Source organism: Berghia stephanieae, chromosome 7 (assembly GCF_034508935.2).
Source record: "Berghia stephanieae isolate SIO BIC M18660-M18661 chromosome 7, UCSD_Bste_1.3, whole genome shotgun sequence".
NCBI lineage: Eukaryota > Metazoa > Mollusca > Gastropoda > Nudibranchia > Aeolidiidae > Berghia > Berghia stephanieae.
The window spans coordinates 43,090,547-43,109,695 of record NC_088366.1 but is presented as its reverse complement, the minus strand read 5'-3'; the positions used below and the strand labels follow the sequence as shown (position 1 = coordinate 43,109,695).

The 19,149-nt window shown below is 35.1% G+C and overlaps 1 protein-coding gene across 2 annotated transcripts; it reads left to right on the top strand.

Moving 5' to 3' along the window:
- The first annotated feature begins 222 nt into the window (after window positions 1–222).
- Window positions 223–18,027, top strand: LOC144977290 (tyrosine-protein phosphatase non-receptor type 1-like). 2 transcript variants are annotated; one of them, XM_078922341.1, is made up of 9 exons: window positions 223–658; window positions 4,868–4,976; window positions 5,575–5,672; window positions 6,003–6,101; window positions 8,695–8,844; window positions 9,483–9,692; window positions 11,120–11,311; window positions 14,603–14,877; window positions 15,448–18,027. In XM_078922341.1, the coding sequence occupies exons 1-9, from the start codon at window positions 578–580 to the stop codon at window positions 15,638–15,640; spliced, it is 1,407 nt and encodes a 468-aa protein (XP_078778467.1). In that variant the 5' UTR covers window positions 223–577; the 3' UTR covers window positions 15,641–18,027. The 2 variants fall into 2 exon arrangements, with proteins under 2 accessions (XP_078778467.1, XP_078778468.1); XM_078922342.1 differs by having other exon boundaries at window positions 246–658; window positions 11,120–11,302.
- Window positions 18,028–19,149: the final 1,122 nt, after the last annotated feature.

Below are 19,149 nucleotides of genomic sequence, written 5' to 3'. Positions count from 1 at the left end.
TCATATGGTCATTTCTCCTCTCATCTTAAACATATAATCAATTTTGGACATTTTAGGACGATTTAAAGGGAAGTGTAACCAATAACATTGCCTACCCTACTCATTGTGTATGGTCCCACTTCAATTGCGCGGAAGCACTTGGCACTTTCATTCATGTCTACTTACACACACACACAGGTCATTGAAAAAAAATAACACACACACACACACACACACACACACACACAACACACACATGCACACTCACTCACACACATATACATACACACTCACATTCACTAGCTAACAACCTACACAGTGACTTCCCTGACTGGGTGAACACATTTTACACACATAGGTATTGCTCGAATTAGAGTCGGAAGTTGATCTAAGTCTACTTGCGTTCCCATTTTACCGTTTAATAAAGCATACGTCCGGTCATCGAATTGTGGAAATAAATCTATTTATGCATCATTTACCACAAAAGACCCGAGTATGAGACAGGGCTAGACTAGAGTTGGGTCCGAACTTGTTACACCCACACCTGCTGCACACCTCAAATCAAAATTTGCCTAAAGGATCAGAAAAGTTTTACAACATGACATCACAATCACAGTCCCAGACAGAAATCGAGTTTTCTAAATTTGATTCCAATAACGAGTGGAATGAAGTTTTTCAAGTGAGTTTTTTTGTTTGTTTTTTTTTCTTTCCAACTTTTAATTTTTAATTTTATTATTATTATCCATCATAATTATATATTTTTTCTTTTTCTTCTAAATCTAAATCATGGAATTTTGCTTTCTTATGTTACATTTACGACCCTAACTTAGCCTCACAATATAATGTTAAAGACCCAAATTACTACGCTAAATTTATTTACCGACCCATATTGTAATGTAAGTGGCGGACGCATTGGAATTTCTCCCAAAATTATGAATATAAATAATAAGCGAAGTGGCAATTCGGACTCGAGTCCGTGGGCCTCAATGGAATTGATATCTAGAAGAAGAAAATTTCAGATGAAATTCTGTTTTCCCCATATATCAGTGACTGTAGTGGATTTTTGCCCCCTCTAAATGTATTATCTTTTCCTGATTTTATTTGGACATTGTGAAAAGTTATTGGAAAGGCTTTTCCTTTAGACCACAGTGTAAAAGGTTTTAACTCTAACTGGACTTCCAATTGATTACGTATTGATAGTTACTATACTCATACCAGTAGCATTCCAATTGTAATCGATTCATTAATTATTGTTGTTAAAACTTGTAGCTTGAGTAATATCAAGTAAACATGCTCAACGCGCTTTACAAGGGATCCCTGATCAACATTAACACGTAACATGTAAAAGAGACATGACGCCTGTTAGGCGATATTACCATTTTCTCCCAGAATGCTGTTAACGACTAGCTACTCATTTTACACTTGAGTACAGTGAGAGAATGTGAATAAAGAGCCTTTTCCAAGAACTCAACATAGATAGCATAGCCTCACTAAAGTTAAAGTTACACTATTTACAAATTATTAAAATGACAACACGCATTCTCAACATAGATAGCATAGCCTCACTAAAGTTAAAGTTACACTATTTACAAATTATTAAAATGACAACACGCATTGTAACTTCTGTGACTGATTCTACTTTATTGAACAATTCTTAATAAAGAATAACATCTTTCGGTTGTGTCTATAAAATGTAAAGTTGGTGTTTGGCACTTGTTAATATCATCATCGAATCTTATCAATCACTATCAACGATAACATATTAGCGACGAGGATCAACAATTACAATTACATTGATATACTATACCTGTTCATACCATATTTCAAGTAAGTACAATGAATTTCGGTCAAATAGAGCAGTTTGATGTCAATGTAGAATCTTTTCAGAATACTATGAAAGAGTGGAGTTATATTTTATAGCAAATCAAATCGTTTACGAAAATAGACAAACAGCAATTTTTCAAACAATTATAGGTCCAGAAAATTTTAGGCTTTAAAGGAATTTAGCATCTCCAAGAAACATTAAAGAACTGAAATTAGAAGAACTTTGCTAGCTTATGAAAGACCACTACGAACCAAAACCTATGAAACATGTTCAAAGAAAGAAATTTGAAAATAGAAATAGATTACTTAACGAATCCATTAACCAGTATATTGCCTCACTACGTCAGTTAAGCGAATTCTGTAAATTTGGTACAACCCTGTGAGGTCTTATTGTCTTATTGAGCGTCTTGTGAGGGGCATCAATGACGAAAAGATACAACACCAAAGCTGTCTGAGACCGATCTTACATTTCAGAAAGCAATCACATTATCACATCTGAGACTGGGGCAAAAGATTTACTCCATATAAGTCTCCACAATCAGAAAATACTACACCATCTTCATTACCAATGCTATGACCAAACCAAAAACAACAAATCGAAGCACAAATTGTTCGTCACACCGAAAGCTATGGCTCAAGCAACCTCATCGAAATGTCAACGCTGCAGCCTTCCATTCAAATTAATTAACGCAAAGTGTTTTAACTGCAACAAGGTTGGACACTTGTCCAAAGTATGCAAATCAAAATACAATACAGATCACCAACACCAGAAACCATCATATACCTCAACGAAAACAAACACCACCAAAAGGAAGAAACACCAATAAAGCCAAGCGAAACTACTCTCAGTTAGATAAAGAAGTGTTGTCAATTTTATTTGGATTGCAAAAATTTCATAAATACATCTTTGGATGACACAGCATGATAAATACAGACCATAAGCCATTATTGGGTCTGTTTGGGGAAAATAAACAGGTTCCGGATCACGCATCATCTAGAGTACATAGATGGGCGGTCATCCTGGGCTCCTACGACTACCAACTTAAACATGTTCCTGGTCAACACAACAATGCAGATGCACTAAGTTGTCTACCATTGCCTGAAGTGGCAGCACCAACTCCATTTCCCAAAGACCTTCACCAAATCTTCCAGGTCATCGACAATTTACCTATTTCCAGCACCATCATCACCCCCCGGAAACCACCACTGATCCCGTACTTTGTAAGGTGTACCAAATTGTCGCACACTGTCATCCATGGCCTATGACAATCAACGAACAACTTCTACCATATTTTGCACACAAATCCGAACTGAGCATTGACAATGGATGCCTGTTGTAGGGCAAATGTATCATTGTTCCATTGTCTCTTCAGCAAACTATTCTGTCACTCATTCATGGGATCATATTGGATTCGTGCAAATGAAAATGCTTGCCAGAGGTTACATCTGGTGGTCCAAAGTAGATCTTGACATAGAATTCTGTGTTAAATTATGTTTCAATTGATAAAGTTTTAGAAATGTACCAGCTCATTCACCCTTTTAATCGTGGAATTGGCCAACCAAGCCCTGGAGTCTTGTCCATATTGATTTTGAAGGTCCATTTTTGGGTCATATGTTTCTGATAATTGTGGATGCGCACTCGAAGTGTTTAGAAATTTGTGTCATGAAATGGATTACATCAACAGATACTATTTTTTAACTTCATACCATAATTGCAACTCATGGATTACCTTGTCATAAATTAGTTGACAAGGGAACTTGAGGTTCGACTTTGCTCAGCCTATCGTTTTAATTTTAACCAATGTCCAGAGTTTACAAGTTACAATCAGAATTTGTTGCCTAAGCAGCAGAGGCTTGTTCTTTGGGTGGTTCAAATTGATGTTTTAAAATTTGCTCAGGGATATTTACGAATATTAAGTTTTGTGAAGACTATTCACTATTTTGGTCACCCTCTTCTTATTAGTTGTATGTGTCAAGGTCAAATAGGTGAATGTCTGGTGGGTGACGAGAGTAGTTGGAGACAGAGAGAGAATGATCAGTGAGACAGAAGGAAGAAGATTAATATTATGAAGGCTTGAGGAAGATAAATTGTTTTATTCTTGATTAAAATTAAAGGTTATTTTTTATCGTATCAAAGACAGAGTTGTTTATTGTAATAATTTCTAATCTTCATCATCATGTAACATCAGGTAAACAAGCCAAAATCAAATTGTCAATGATATTAAATGTCCTAATTTATACTACGTAATGCCATTTTGTACAATACATGAGTCTCGATTAAGAGTTTTTCAATATCGATAAAAATTGGTGTTATTGATATTGTATCAATTAGTGTCCATCAAAATTAGCGAGCAGACCTTTTGTTATGCATTGCTTCCATTACAGTACAAGACAAAGGGAAATGTTGAAGAAAAGTTTCAAGAGCCCAGCAGCTTGCAGCGAAGTAACAGGAAGAAGTTCACACTGTTCCTGATTTATAGCTAACAACAAGGCCAAGGTCATTTCTCAGTCCATCTTTACAGTGTCCATTATATCGGTGTTAGGCATTAGCTAGGATCTCTACATGGAATGTTTGATACATGCCTCCAAAAATACACACTTTAAATTTTACTACACACTTTTGGTAAATCTAGGTCACGCACATAGGGACAATTATGCTCTCTCTCTCTCTCTCTCTCTGCCCAACCTTGTCATACAATCTCATGGCTTGTGGGTGGCAAGTTCTATTGTTCTTGGGTTAGTTAGTCCATGCCTGCATTTGTATGTATTTGCCAAATGGAGCAATATTATCATAAGGTCACATGAGACAAACAGAAAATAAAACTGTCTTGACCATATTTACCAATGTGCATGAGAGGCAAATACTATTCCATCAATGTCTTTCTGTGAACATGAGTTCCATTTTGTGATGAGTCTCTTCTGGGAGTGTAAATGTTATGAATTGATTCAGACTTTTCTCTTGGAAAGTAAGTGCATTACAACTAAATCACGCACAAATACAAATCCCATACTACTTTAAGCAAATTTTATTTATTGATTGCTTTCTTTTTTTCATCTTTTGAAGCGCTTAAGAAATGAGTCTTCTCTAACCAACATGGGAGAAGATTTTTCAACATCTCAGGCCCGAGATCCAGAAAACAGAAGAAAAAACAGATACAGAGATGTCAGTCCATGTGAGTATGTCAAGTTTTACCTTTGTCATATTATGCATTGTTGATAGTTTGTTTTCCTTGGATCCGCGGAAATCTTCAATGTTTTAGTCAGAGGAGGAATTTCCTCCTTTTAAAAAGAATTACATTTTCCCCAATCAAATGCACTGGCAGTGAGAGAGTTCAAGTGAGGTCAAGCAAATAGGTGCTGTTTCCAACTCTCCACAAATTAGCAAGAGTAATATCAATGATCGTTTATTATCTCAGCTGTTCTGAAAGTGGGGGTTAGTGCAGTAGAAACAGGGCTTAAAAACAATCATTCAAAAAGTTTCTCCTTCTTCACTTTTTGTTGCCATTAGCACTGATTATGGTCTTACTTCTGTTTTGTTTTTCTGATAACAACCCACATTAATGGCAATGTTTAATGCTACTGAGTCATTCAATTCATCTGTCTGTAGTAAAGAAGGCAAGTTTGAGGCTGTTTGTTTACTATCTTTTTAGACATGAATATACTGCCATACACTGACAAAACACCTTTTTATGTCTAATTTTTGAAATCCAGTCTAGGGAGGTCTAATAACAACAGCTTTAGCAATATTTGTAATTTTAATCCATTTTGTAGATGATCACAGTCGTGTGTTCTTGTTGGGAGAGAATGATTACATCAATGCCAGTCTTATCCAAGTCCCCGAAGCTAACAGAAAATATATTCTCACTCAGGTTAGTACTGTAGTTACTACCAGACACAACTATAGCAATTAGTATTTATTAAACTCAGACTACCATTCCTCAAGTTTTACAGTGAATGCAAAGGGACAGGCATGACTATGTATATTTCTTGGTGCCACCAAACTTATTTGAATTGAATGTCATTTTATTTAGATTACATTTTAAGGTATGTACTTTTGATTGATATTTTTTTTCCTTTTAAAACTTGAGTTTTGATTTGACTGATATGTACAATGTTTTAAAACAAAACAAAAACAAACAACAAACAGTTAAACATAAAATGAATATGGCAATTATTTATATTCATTATACAATTTTCAGGGTCCTTTAGATCACACCATGTGTGACTTCTGGCAGATGACATGGGAACAGGAGAGTAGAGCCGTCATTATGCTCAATCGGGTCATTGAAAAAGGAACTGTAAGTTATACTATTTTATCTATATAACCATGACTTTAAGATATCTATTGCATAAATGATTTGAATATTACATTACAAGTTTCCACTGAGCATTTTGAACAAATTATTTTTTTTGGCTCTGGTGAGATTAGTTGTTCAGTCTGTTTTGAGAGTGGTGAGTCTATGCAGAAGTAGTTAGCGGGTGGTTGGATGGGAGCATCACCCTTGAATCATATACCTATGATGGTCGCATGGGTGTACGATCCGATAGTGATGTCGTTTCTTCTTCTCTTTACTAGCCTATCCTGCTTCTTTGGTTTGTGATTGTATTTTTGACAGGGGATTTTTTTTTTTTCTGTAAATCTTCTGCCTGTTTGTTCTTGGTTATTTATAATTTAGCTTATGATATCTTTAGGTTATGATTTTGATTTACATTTGTACTATTTTTGTTAGATTGCTTTTTTTTTTGTTTCAGCGGTCTCTCATATAACCTCAATTGTGTTGGAAGAGACCTAAAGCAACAAACAAACAAACAAAACAGAAGTAGTTATGTCTAGTTCTTATTGACATCCATAAAGTTTGATACTTTTATTTATATTCTGGTTTGCTTGACAGTTAGTGACAATTCTCGAGGCTATGCTCTGTACTTGCTAGATCTTATTAATGTGGGCTTTTTGGTACAGGTGCCAAAAAGTGATCTTATATTCTTGTATAGGCCTAACAAATGCATTGTAAGCTATTACTATTACTGTCGATAGGCACTGACACGGGTTTCATCCTAGGAAGTTAGATTTATTAGCTTTTTTGTCACTATGCTATTGATCAGTGCTGATGGTTTTCCTTGGATCTGCAGAAATCCATGACTTCGGAGTCAAGAGGAAGATTTTCCTCTTTTAAAAAAAATTACATTTCCCCGATCAAATGTATTGGCAGTGAGAGACTTGAAATTTCCTTTTTTTTTTCACTTTTTGTCGCCATCAGCACTGATTGATATGCTGATCCCATTTTAATAACTTCTTTAAGGAAACTCCCAGGAAGGGTATGATGTCTAGCCTACATGATTCATTGTTTGACCAATTTATTCATAATTGACATTACATAACATTGGTCAAGATCATTTTCACCTGTGATGATTCTATCCATGATAGAAGTGAGTCTAGATTATTCTGTAAGATAATAATAATCTTTGTTGTCTAACATGGGAGGTAAGCATTGCTCAAACAAATTGGGTTATAACACGAAATATATTATTCATATGAACAGATACAAATATACATAAGCACACATACTAACACATTGTATCAGCACACTGGCACATAAATATACTCACAAAACATACAATTTACTTACACATCATGCAAAACTTTTGTACATGAATCCAAAGAAACACAGACACACACAAAAATTTAATTTATTTATTGCAACAACAGCTAACTAGATGAGCACTACTTCTATTTACTTGTGTGCAAAAGTTTTGATGACAATGATGACAAATACAGTGCAGCCCACTTATAACGACATCCTCTCCATAGCGATATGAAGTCCAAGTCCCAACTTTTTCCCTATATATCATCAGTAATAAAAAAACTAAAAATAGCAACATACATTTTAATCATTTTCGTAAAAACCGTGTATAGCGACATTGATAAGGCAGTAATCGCCACCCTAATATTGACAGTCAAAGGTGAAATTTCTGGTCCAATGAAAACGTTTGCTTTCCAACCAATGAAATCCCATAGTCATGGCCAAAGAAAACGCTTCTTTGACCAACCAAACAGTTTCCAGTCCTGTCTTGACCAGTTGATGTGGGTGTTTTCCGTAGGTGATGCAAAATAAGTAAAAAACGAAGCTCACCAGCATTGCTCAAGCTTTCTCCAGCAGGTCAACTGTTGTAGCGAACAGCACTATTTTCAAAATAGCCTACTCCGGGTGAAACAACCACTGTGTAGATGGTTGGGGGAACAAAGACAGCCATACAGTACAAGTAATGCCAAAAAGGATGTCAAAACAACAGTGTGATTGTAAAAGGTGTTAGAGAATTGTGTAAATTACAAAATCTTAAATCTTAAAAGATGAGCTTTTAAAATCGGTTCACATGTACTCGTCTTTAAAAATCAAAACTATTACTGGCACATGGAATGCTTTCTTTTATTTTAAGATTACTGTTAATACTGTTCTTGAATATTCATTAATATCTTAGTTACTTTTACCACTTGCATTCAAACTTACTCCTGGGCCATTTTGGTGTGGCTGAGCATTGCGCAGTGTCTCGTCTTGTCACAAAAATGAAGCAATGTTAAGGGTTGTCAGTGCCTGGATCAGTGATAGTGATATAGCATGGTAAATTGTGACCTTGGGTAAGGCACTTTACTCACATTACTCTGTTCAACTCGGGTGTGAATGAGTAACTGGGTATAGGCAGTGACAGATATTGTTAGTGTTACTACCAAAAGGATGTTAAACAGGCAATGTACTGAATGAAATGGAAATAATATATGGCCTGCTGAGGGAGTAAATGAAACATTCTGAAATGCACTGAAAATGCTAAATCCAAGGATATATGTTCATTTATTTATTTTATTTTATTTATTTATTGTACTTCCTTTCACTACAGCTCAAGTGTTCCCAGTATTGGCCCTTGGGGGCAGAGCATCACCATGAAGAGGAGATGTATTTCCCAGAATGTGGTTTAAGAGTAACGTTGACAGGTGACCAGGACTTCAAGCATTTCACACTGAGGACTTTGGAGATCGAAAAGATGGAGGTGGGTGTTTGATCTTTTCCAACCGCTGGGTTAGCCATTGTGCAGTGTCATCCATTTGTTCTTACGAATGATGGCAAATAAGGCAGTAATAAACAAATAATCGTGACCCATCATCTCAAAATGGTATTATGTCAGTGTCAACCTGATTCTCTAAAAATATTATTTTTTAAGCCTAATTGAGGTTGTATAAGTAAAAATAAATGTCTTCTAAAAAGGAGTGGATTTTTTTTTTCTTAAAATTCAAACTTAAATTTTCCAATTCTTCATATTTTATTTTGAGAATGAATTTTACTTCCATCTAGTTCATTCTTACATAATAATGCGGTAGCTCACTAATGAAATTAAAGTCCTTTTATTCGTCTTTTGGGGAAGCTTTTCTAAATCAATAAAAATCAATAAATAATCCCGGTGTCAGCTGCAGTGTAGTGCTGCAAAAGTAAGCTATTTGTGCTAACTTTCTTGTTGTAATCCAATGCATCACTCACTGAGCCAACTCAAGCAAAAATACAGCTGTCCTTATGTTAATTACCTCAATCATATTTTTCAAAATATAAACAGATTTTATTGATATTTCTTTCTCATATTTATTTAGTATTAATTAATTCATTTATTGATTTATATTTTTGTTGATCAACCAGACTGGAGCAAAACGTGAAGTCCTACATTTCCATTACACAACCTGGCCAGATTTCGGTGTCCCATCATCCCCAAATGCCTTCCTTCACTTCCTCCATGCTGTCAGACAAACAGGCTCTCTGGACCCAGATGTCGGCCCTGCAATTATACACTGTAGTGCTGGCATTGGTCGATCTGGAACTTTCTGTCTTGTAGATTCGTGTTTACTCATGGTATAAATCAGCCCGGATCCCACCTCTTTCTCTTTCTTTTTCTCTCCACCCCCCCCCCCCTCCCTCTCTTACTCCCCCTGTCACTCCTTCATATCTCTCTCGCTCTCTCTTGCTCGCTCTCACTCTCTCTCTCCAAAAATATGTACATTATTTATTTTAAACTCAACCAATCTTTTTTGGGGGAAATCTTGTCATTGTGTATAAGTAGCACTTATGTTTGTTTTTGTTTTTCTTTGGTTTGTTTTAGAGCAGACACTTTTGATAAGTTTACCCTAGAACTGATATTTCCTGTTTGAATTTGTCCCATTGTCTTGATTTTTTCATTGTCGCATTTTATCTTATATAAAGTCTTTTAGCACTTCACCAAAGTTCATCTATGCTCAATGCACTTCATAATACCTTGGTTTTTTTTTTTTGGTGTTGTTTTGTTGGGGTTTTTTTTCCCCAAGCAAGTCACAGAGAAGCAAATATTGATTGTTTCATCATTTACCTTTTCCCTAATGCCGAAATTAGATGAGTATTGCAAACAGCTATGAGGTCTTGTGATATGATACTCGCCTTTGGATCAGAAGGTTCTGAGTTTGAGTCCTGCTCTGAGCGATGTTTTGTTTAGTCCTTGGAAAAGGCTCTTTACTCTCACCTTACTTGGGTGTAAAATGAGTACCTGGCAGTTGTATCTGTCTGAAAATGTTGTAATATCGCCTTACATGCCTCATGTCACATCCTATATGTCAAGTAAATCCCTATAACAAGTTTAGCAGATATTGCACCATATAAAAGCTCAAGTGTGTGTATTTTATAAAATTCTAAAAACGACAATGACAAAAGTGATGGGATTGATGACAATATCATTTTTCCCCATGACTGTTGTGTCTTTGGTGAAGGCACTATTCACTCATCACACTCATCATTTTTTGTTCTTAATGAGTGCCTGATAATAATTTTTAAAATTGTTCTTTAAAAAAAAACCCAAAAAAAACCAACTGGTTCTCTTTTGGGAATTTTACAATCGAACATTTGCTTCAATGTGGCTTACTTTTGGAGAAAAAAAAGCATTATTAAGTGTATTTAGCATTGATGAACTAAGACGATGTGCTAGGTAAAAAATAATATCTATTATTATCCACTTTCTTCTATTAGTTTGGCACCTCTGAAATAGACTGAAAATTTACAAATATTCAGATATTTTTTTTAGAAAGCAATGTTTTGTTCACTTATAAAATAAAGCTAGATGTACCACATTAGGAATGACAAATGCCAGTAGTCTCTTGTCTAAGGAAAAAAAAGTTGTATAAACAATTTTATTTTATCAACTTTGAATGAATTGTTCCCATTATCTGGTCTGTTTGTCAAAACAGCATAAATTGTAAAATATGCTAGTACTTCTTTTTCATTTTTTGTTTATTTATATCCACTCTGTCATTCAGGTTGAAGAAAAATCAACATTAGATTGTGTGAATGTGAAAGATGCCTTGATCAAAATGCGTTATTACCGAATGGGCCTCATCCAAACAGCTGACCAATTGAGATTCTCTTATCAGGCCATCATCCACGGGTCACACACCATCCTGTCTGGCCATGGACTCTCTGTCTTAGAGGACACTTTCTCTGTAAATTCGGTAATCTTTTCTCCTTTAAGAATCGATGACTAAAGGCATCTTGATAAACTCAAAAGATTAGTCTTACAATAAAATATCAACATTAACACCACTTCACTGGAATGGGGTCCTCACCCCAAACATGGTGATTCTATGAGTATAAAGGTGGATTAGAGATTAAAGCTGTCATATATTTAGATCAGTCGAGGAACATTTGACAAATTGGATTTCATTTAGTTTATCTATCTTTTGCTTTAGTAGTTTGCATTTGCTACATGATTCAATTTATTGATCAGACTCTTACAAAACTGGTATCTAAATGTTATTGCTTGTTTTTTATTGTTGTTTGAAAGTCTTGTTTACTCTAGAAATCATGAAGCCTTTTGATATATAATTTATTCGTGAAATATTTCATGAAAGTGTTCCTTGTGTTACACAACGGGAGAAAAACACATTCCCTTAGGGGGGGGGGGGGGGGGGAGCGACATTAAAAATGATGGATTTTGATCCAGTTTACTAAAATTAGATTTTGGTGGGATGTTGTCATGTGACCATTTGTCTGCATAAAAAATTGCATGAGAACTTCATCTTCTTTTCTTTTCGACTCAAAATAACATATTTTGTGACCCATAGTATGGTTACATCCTGCCCATTTTTAGTTTCAGAGGACTGATTTAATGAAAGAATATCAAATAGTCTTTATAACTAAGTAAAGGCAAAATCATATCAATGAAAAGTAAAATCTCTCCTCTATCTTCAACAACCAATCACTTTGTTGTGGTCACAATCCAATCAGAGAGCGAGAGGAGAGTTTTTCCCTAAAGTCGTTTACTTTGACTTTTAAATGCGTTTTTCTAAAAACTGCAATTTTCGTCACTAAAAACCTCAGTTTTCAACCAATCTTCTTCAAACTTTCTACAATTGAGTGTCATACAAATACGCAGGTCCTCTAGGAGCCGGATTTTTGAAAAAAAATAATTTTTATGAGTAATTTGAAATTATGTAACTTTTTACAAGGGGAATAATCAAGTAATAACTTTGAACTTAATTTTTAAAGTTTCTAATTTAAAAATTAAGAATCGGGCTTCTAGAGTCTCTTTATTTTCCTTTTTTCTACCTCGGGCCAAAATATTATGGCAATCAGTTGACAAACAAAAAAGCCTTTGACTTTTTAAGATGTGTTGTTTATTTTCCAATATAGCATCGTTTCCATAGCAACGGGCAACTTTTTTCGAAAAAAAATATATGCAATTATCCTTCCCGAAAATATACATTATGACTGTGCATAGAAGTTTAGGATATTTCATCAAATAAAAAAATGACTCTTTAGTGTCGCTCCCCCCCTTAACAGTAATCTGGTCAATAAAAGTTAGTGAAAGTATCACTGTACCACTCACCTTTGGCTGTGTTTTCAAATTGAACAAGATCCCTTTTTTGTGTTAGTTTTATGGAAAGAAGGATTGTTATCAATACTCTCATGTATCGCATGCATTGTCAACAAATCAGATGAAAATCAAGAGTGGCATTTGTGGTATAAATGTTAATTATATGAATATTTACATTTTCAATGAGGATCTCAGTAAATTTGCTGATTTGTTCAACTGTACATTGACAAATTAATTTGGGATAAAATTTTGGTCAGAAAGCTTTAACTTTAATTAGATAGGCATTAGGGAGACCCAAGGGGAGTCTCCTTAAATATCGTTATTAGGGAGACCTTAGGAGGGTCTCCCTAATGACTTCTTCCTGCTGATATTAGGGAGACCCCCCCCCCCCCCCCCCCAATGTGGAAAAGGCAATTTATTATCAGTCAAAATTTCACTTATTTTTCCCTTTGCATTTTGCCCATTCAAAGGCTAACATCCCTGCCTGCATCTTTAATTCTTTGAGATAGGCGTTAGGTGTTGCTCAAATTACGTCATCATCTTATTTAATTATTATCTCATGTTAGGTCTCCCACAACTTGCATGACACCTAAAGAATCTTATAAGGTGGTGTTAGATATCTCGAGGAAAGTGTATGCCTTGCGTGTCTTAAACCAATTTTTGCGAGATTGTCGCTGTGATTTACTTCTTACTTTGTTAAGTTGATGATCTTTTGGTACATCTGATGGTACAGTGACAACAAATTTATTTGGCCTTATGTGCAACTGAAGCATCGAGAGGATAAGTAAAAGTAAAGTACAACAGATTTCAAATTAGGAGATTGGGATATAGGTATGGGAGGTGAGGGGTAGTCACTCATGAACAGTACTAATAATATGTGAGATACAAGAACATTACATTATTATTTCATCAATATGCGTGAAACCCAGCACCCCTCCCTCCTTCCCCCCCCCCCCCCCTGTGTGTATGACAGTAGTTGGGTTAGTCGTCATCATCGTTATAATCATCATCATCAGCAGCAGCAGTGATCTGATCTCAGTAGTAGAGAGGTGACCACAGACATATTGTTAATTGGACTGTATGGATGTGAGAATGAAAACTGGTTGGATTACCTAGGCCATTCCAAAGAAATGGCCACTATTTTTTCTGAAAATTATGATAATTTTTTTTAATTTAAAGAACCCCCCCCCCCCCCCCCCCCCCAAAGAAAAAAACAAAAAAAAAAACCATATACAAGAATTGAAAAGTAAATAAATCACACACATACCAAAAACAAACAAAAATCTGACTGAAGTCATTTTTTAACTCGGCATCTTCCTACTCAAAGTCCAACACCTTAACACTACGCTGCAGGGCTGCCCATTTGATGGCAACATTTAGTCATGACTATCTTGAAGATTTTTTATATTTTTTAAACTTTGAATGCCTCCTTTACTTCATTGTTTTAAATGTCAGCTGCCTGTAATTATTATTCATTTTGTATTGGCAAATTGATACAGATATGTTTTTTACCACTTTAAAATAGTGAGAATGTGGTTGACAGTTGATTGGATGTTAAACCCAAGTGATATTCACCGGGGAATGGAAACAAAGCTTGTCTGCACATGCACTATTACTTGGAGGGGTCTCCCGTATGTCAGCATTCAGGAGGCCCTCTACAGGTCTTGCTAATCACTTCCTTTTAATTATCCATCCATGAAAATCACTTACAACTTGTCAAATTGTGACAAACCTGAAACTTCCAGCAAGTCTTTATATTCTAAATTTGAAACTTTGAAAAGTTTGGGTTCATCTTAATCGAAATCAATAAATATTTGGAGTAAAAGATTCCTGGCCAAATTTTTCGTAGAATATGCTCTTTCAGTATTTGGCAATGAAGTTATATTCAGAGAAAGAATTCATCAGTTATTTTTATGTTCATCTATAGAACAATGTGGAAGGCAACCTCCCACCCCCACCTCCTGAACGTGTGAGCAGTTTGCCGCCAGCTAAACCAGCCCACCTTCCTGAAGAAGTATTAGACTTGTTAGATCCCTCTGACACACAGCCACCCCCTCTCCCTCCAAAGAAGAACAGTCCTGATGAAATATTGCCTGGAGGTGAAAAGTGGGGAGAGGAGGAGGAGGAAGAGTTTGATAAACTTATTGACAGAGAGGAGGAGGGAGAGGGTACAGAGGAGGAAGAAGAGAATGACCCAGTCAAGTATGGATACTTTTTATTGTTGTTTTTTTTTTGTTGCTTTTATCATTTTATTTTTCATGAACTAAATGATTCATTGACTCTTAAGAGCTCTACATGAAGCTGTGTCATCTTGCCATTTTTATTACATTTTAACATAAAAAGACATCACAGACCTGCCAACTCTCCTGATTGTATCGAAAAGTCTTAATATTTTTTCTCAGATTTCCCAAATTACCAGCAATTTTCCCGATTTTTATTATTCCAAGAATAAACTTCATCATCATCATCATCAGCATCATCATTTTCTTCTTTTTCATCAAAAATAACAACATTACCATCATTAACAACAATAGCAACATCATCACCACTTCTACACCGCCACGACATCTTCATTTAAGTGTGTGTATGGGGGGGGCGGGGGGTATCTACTACAAATAAAAGTTCTTAACAGCCATGAATGAAAGTCATGGAATCAGTATTTATCAAAGTTTCAACTTTGGAAAAGAAATAAAAACAGTCAGAATTGCCTTTCTATTTTTGGATAGAAATCAGGTCTATTATAATAATTTATTTATTTTTGTATTCTTGTAGGTTAGCGGAGGAAAGGCATCGTCTCAGGGAACAAAGAAAACAGGAAACAATGGAGAGAATACGACAGATGAAGGAAAAACAAAAGAAAAGCGAACGGTGTCGGCCAAAAGTGTTCTTTGGTCCAAAATTGTACTTTGGTCTGGCCATTTTGGTCGGGGTTGCAGGAGTTGTTATTTACAAGTATTTCTGGTAATGTTGTTGATGCAGACAGCCCAGAAGAGACAGCATTATCAGCTAATTTGTTGTTTTCTATTGATACTTGTAACATTTCAAAATCACAAAGAGACAAGTTATTTTTATACTGCGTTGAATGGTGGCTAGTGTGTGAATTTGCATTCTGTTGACGAGTCAAGGTTTTGATGAGTTTGACTCTTTATTTAGAGTAATTTATTAATGAATGTGGAAATGGACTGACTTATCTCTCTTGTTTGAGATTTCTGTATTTTTAAAATATAATTTTGTGTATTGAGATTCTGATATTTCTGTGTAGACTTCAGCCAAATTGTTTTTCCTTGTGATACTAAAATGGTCTGTAGACAGGGGATAGTTTAAGTTTTCTTTGAAAAAAAAACACACCATATTATTGATTTTATTATGGTGGTATATTTTTGTTGATACAATGAACAAGGGACGGCTTTGATTTATTATGATTTCATATCTTAAGGTTAAAATAGGTGGACTGGATAATCTTGTATGTGGATGGTTTGTTTGACTATGAATATATATAAATTTCAAAAATAAATCCTGGGGAAGTTTATCTTCAGAGTTTATAATGAAGAAAAAAATAAAAAAATATTGTAACCACAGTGCCTGGATGGGGTCTTCTGACCTCCCATGGTCGGCAAAGAGGTCTTTTGCTGTGTCTTCTATCCCCCATATCTGTTTTCCAATACCATGTTGCTGTCTATCTTTGTTCTGGATTGAGATTGCTCAAGGTTTTTTTTCTCCTGATTCTTGCAGCTTGGAGGGAGACAGTCAAATGTATAGATTGATTTTGAAAGATTATTTTTTTCAATGTAAATCATCTCTCTCTTATGTACTATTACAGTTATTGATTGTGAATATTGTATTTTTTAAACATTTGAGTGTATCCTTCATAGCTGAATTCTTTACTTGTGCGTGGATGGGACTTTTAGGGTAATGTGTGGGTACACGAGGTGAAAGATGATTTTTTTTCAATGTAAATCATCTCTCTGTTATGTATTATTACAGTTGTTAATCGTGAATGATGTACTTTTTAAACATTTGAGTGTATCCTTCGTAGCTGGATTCTTTACTTGTGCGTGGATGGGACTTTTAGAGTAATGTGTCAAAATGGGTACATGAGGTGGATTGCTCGTGGAAACATCTGCTCACTATGTAACCGGTCCCCTTGTCTTCCTTTTCTTTGATGCTTTTAACTTCAGATCTGCGAATTTTCCTCTATGTCATATTCTTTTATACTAGCTCTGAAATAACCTGAAGTGTCTAAAAACAAACACAACGTCAGTGCTACAATGTGAGTGATAATGGCCTAGCTTCTTGACTATGAAAGAAAAAATCCCAAAAATCAAGATGCTATAAGCAGGATTCGAATCCTGGTAATTTGGATGCCATTGTTATGCCCAGTCCACTAAGCCATCTCATTTCAACTCCCTTTTCATTTTGAGTTTGAAGCCAGTCCTGTATATAATTGTTACATATGGCATTAAGAAATTCCAGTAATTACTAACTGGGCCTTTGTTTAGAAAGTATATTGTGTAATGTGTAGAGGAGAGATATGTTGATTCGTTGAGACGTGATGCATTGATGATCTGTGACATGAGACTTGTATATACTATACATAAAAAATTGAAGATAACCTGTGAATGCAATACTATATATTGTTATCATATTTTCCAATATTATTTGTTTGTTGGGCAGTGTTTCCCGAAATGAGGGGATCAAATTTGTTAATGTTGTTTTTATACATTTGTTTTCCAGTCAATATCTCAGACTTGGTGAATAAACTCTTCTGTTTTAAATCAGATCACATGATGGAGTCATAGAATTTTGGTATCGTTAGGGTTGACAGTCTAGTGAAATTTGATAAAACATTTTAGCTCTGATAAAGTTTTGTTTTATATATTGGGCTTCCTTTGGTATGCCGGTAATAGATTCTTTTTTGGATATGCTTGTAAATATTCCTTTTCGACATTCTTTTAGCATCCATAACTCAAGTGTGTTTCAGGCACTGAATTCTAAATCTAAATGTCCTTTTGTATCTTGTACAATATTCCTCTTTGTAGTTGTTGAAAAGGCCATGAAATGATGCAAGTCCTGTGACACTTCTACATCTACAACTAAATTAAATTTTCTTTAGCGGGCGAGACTCAAAATGTGACTTTGCTATGGAACTAATCCGTTTTTTCTTCCAACTACAGTTGTGCAATTGAGATTTTATTTAAAAACGTTGTCATTATTAATAAGAGCTAGCTTTTGGAAATATTTTACATTTCTTCATGTGTCCCTTTACCAAACTTTTCATAAAAAAGAAAAAGTGATTTAGAATATCTTTGAAAGTTGATTTTGATTAATAAAACTGAACTTTTTGATCAAACAGAATTGTTTTTAAGGAGTTTAATAGCTTTTATTCAATGACTTGTGTGACACTTCTAATTTCAGTTGTCCTCCAGGTTATCAGTATCAGAACTGGGCAAGGTTTCTTGACCTTCTTTTGTGGTCAGGGAGGTTTTGTTTTTCTTTTTTTTTTTTTAAATTCCCTTTTTGTCCATTTTCCCTTTAAAATTTGATATCTGTCCTTGACTTTATATAATGAAGTCGTCTGGCTTTTGCTTTGGCCACAGCATCAGCTCAGATCTTTAGATGAGAGAGTTGTATACTTTCTTATTATTATTTATTATTACTTTTCTTCTGTTTTTTGTTGTTGTTTTTGTTTTTTTTGGAGGAAGGGGGGGGGGGGGTATTTTTATTTTTAAACCATCTTACTAAATTGTCTATTGGAATGTACAGTGGATCGCCCCGGACTGGAAAATTATGTCGTTATCCAGGGGTGTCATTATTACGGGGTTTTTAAAATGGGGCGTGGTGAGCCCAGTGAATATATAACAGTGCAATGGATGGACTAGTGCCGGAGAGAATGGTAGATTATGTATTTCTCTTGTTTACAAAGGGTATACCAGTTATGCTTTCACTCTCCAATGTGTATTGTCATTGTATTGATCGTAAACGGTGGTCGAATACCATAAAAATAAATTTAATAAATCAAGTGCCAATATGATAGCATGCGATATTGCTGGTTAGTTTTGAATGTTGAAATTTTTATTTAAGTGCACCAAAATTTAGAAGCACTTAAAGATTAGTAGATCTACTTCTCGCAATATTCAAACAAACAAAAAAATATACTTGCCAGAATAAGATCAAATTTAGACTTGTTTAGAGATTCAACTGATTTTTCAAATGAAAATAATAAGGTGAAAGAGGCTGTTATTGTTTTCCCCGCTATTCCAACATATTATAAGACCATAAATGTCCATAATTGCTCCCATTGGACACAACATTGCCTGATTTCAGTTAACCTCCACTGACCTCAGACAGATAGATAATATGGAAGGTTAATGGACCTTTGAGAGTTCCATCCACTGATAAACTCAGACCTGCCTAGTACTACGAAAAATTAGTAGAATTACGAAATTTTGGCTCCAATTAAAAACTTAATGACAA

Coding starts and splice junctions, on each gene's coding strand:
- LOC144977290 (XM_078922341.1), top strand. CDS start 578: ATGACATCACAATCACAGTCCCAGACAGAAATCGAGTTTTCTAAATTT. Junction 8,845..9,482: donor TGGAGATCGAAAAGATGGAG/GTGGGTGTTTGA, acceptor TTGATCAACCAG/ACTGGAGCAAAACGTGAAGT. Junction 9,693..11,119: donor TAGATTCGTGTTTACTCATG/GTATAAATCAGC, acceptor TCTGTCATTCAG/GTTGAAGAAAAATCAACATT.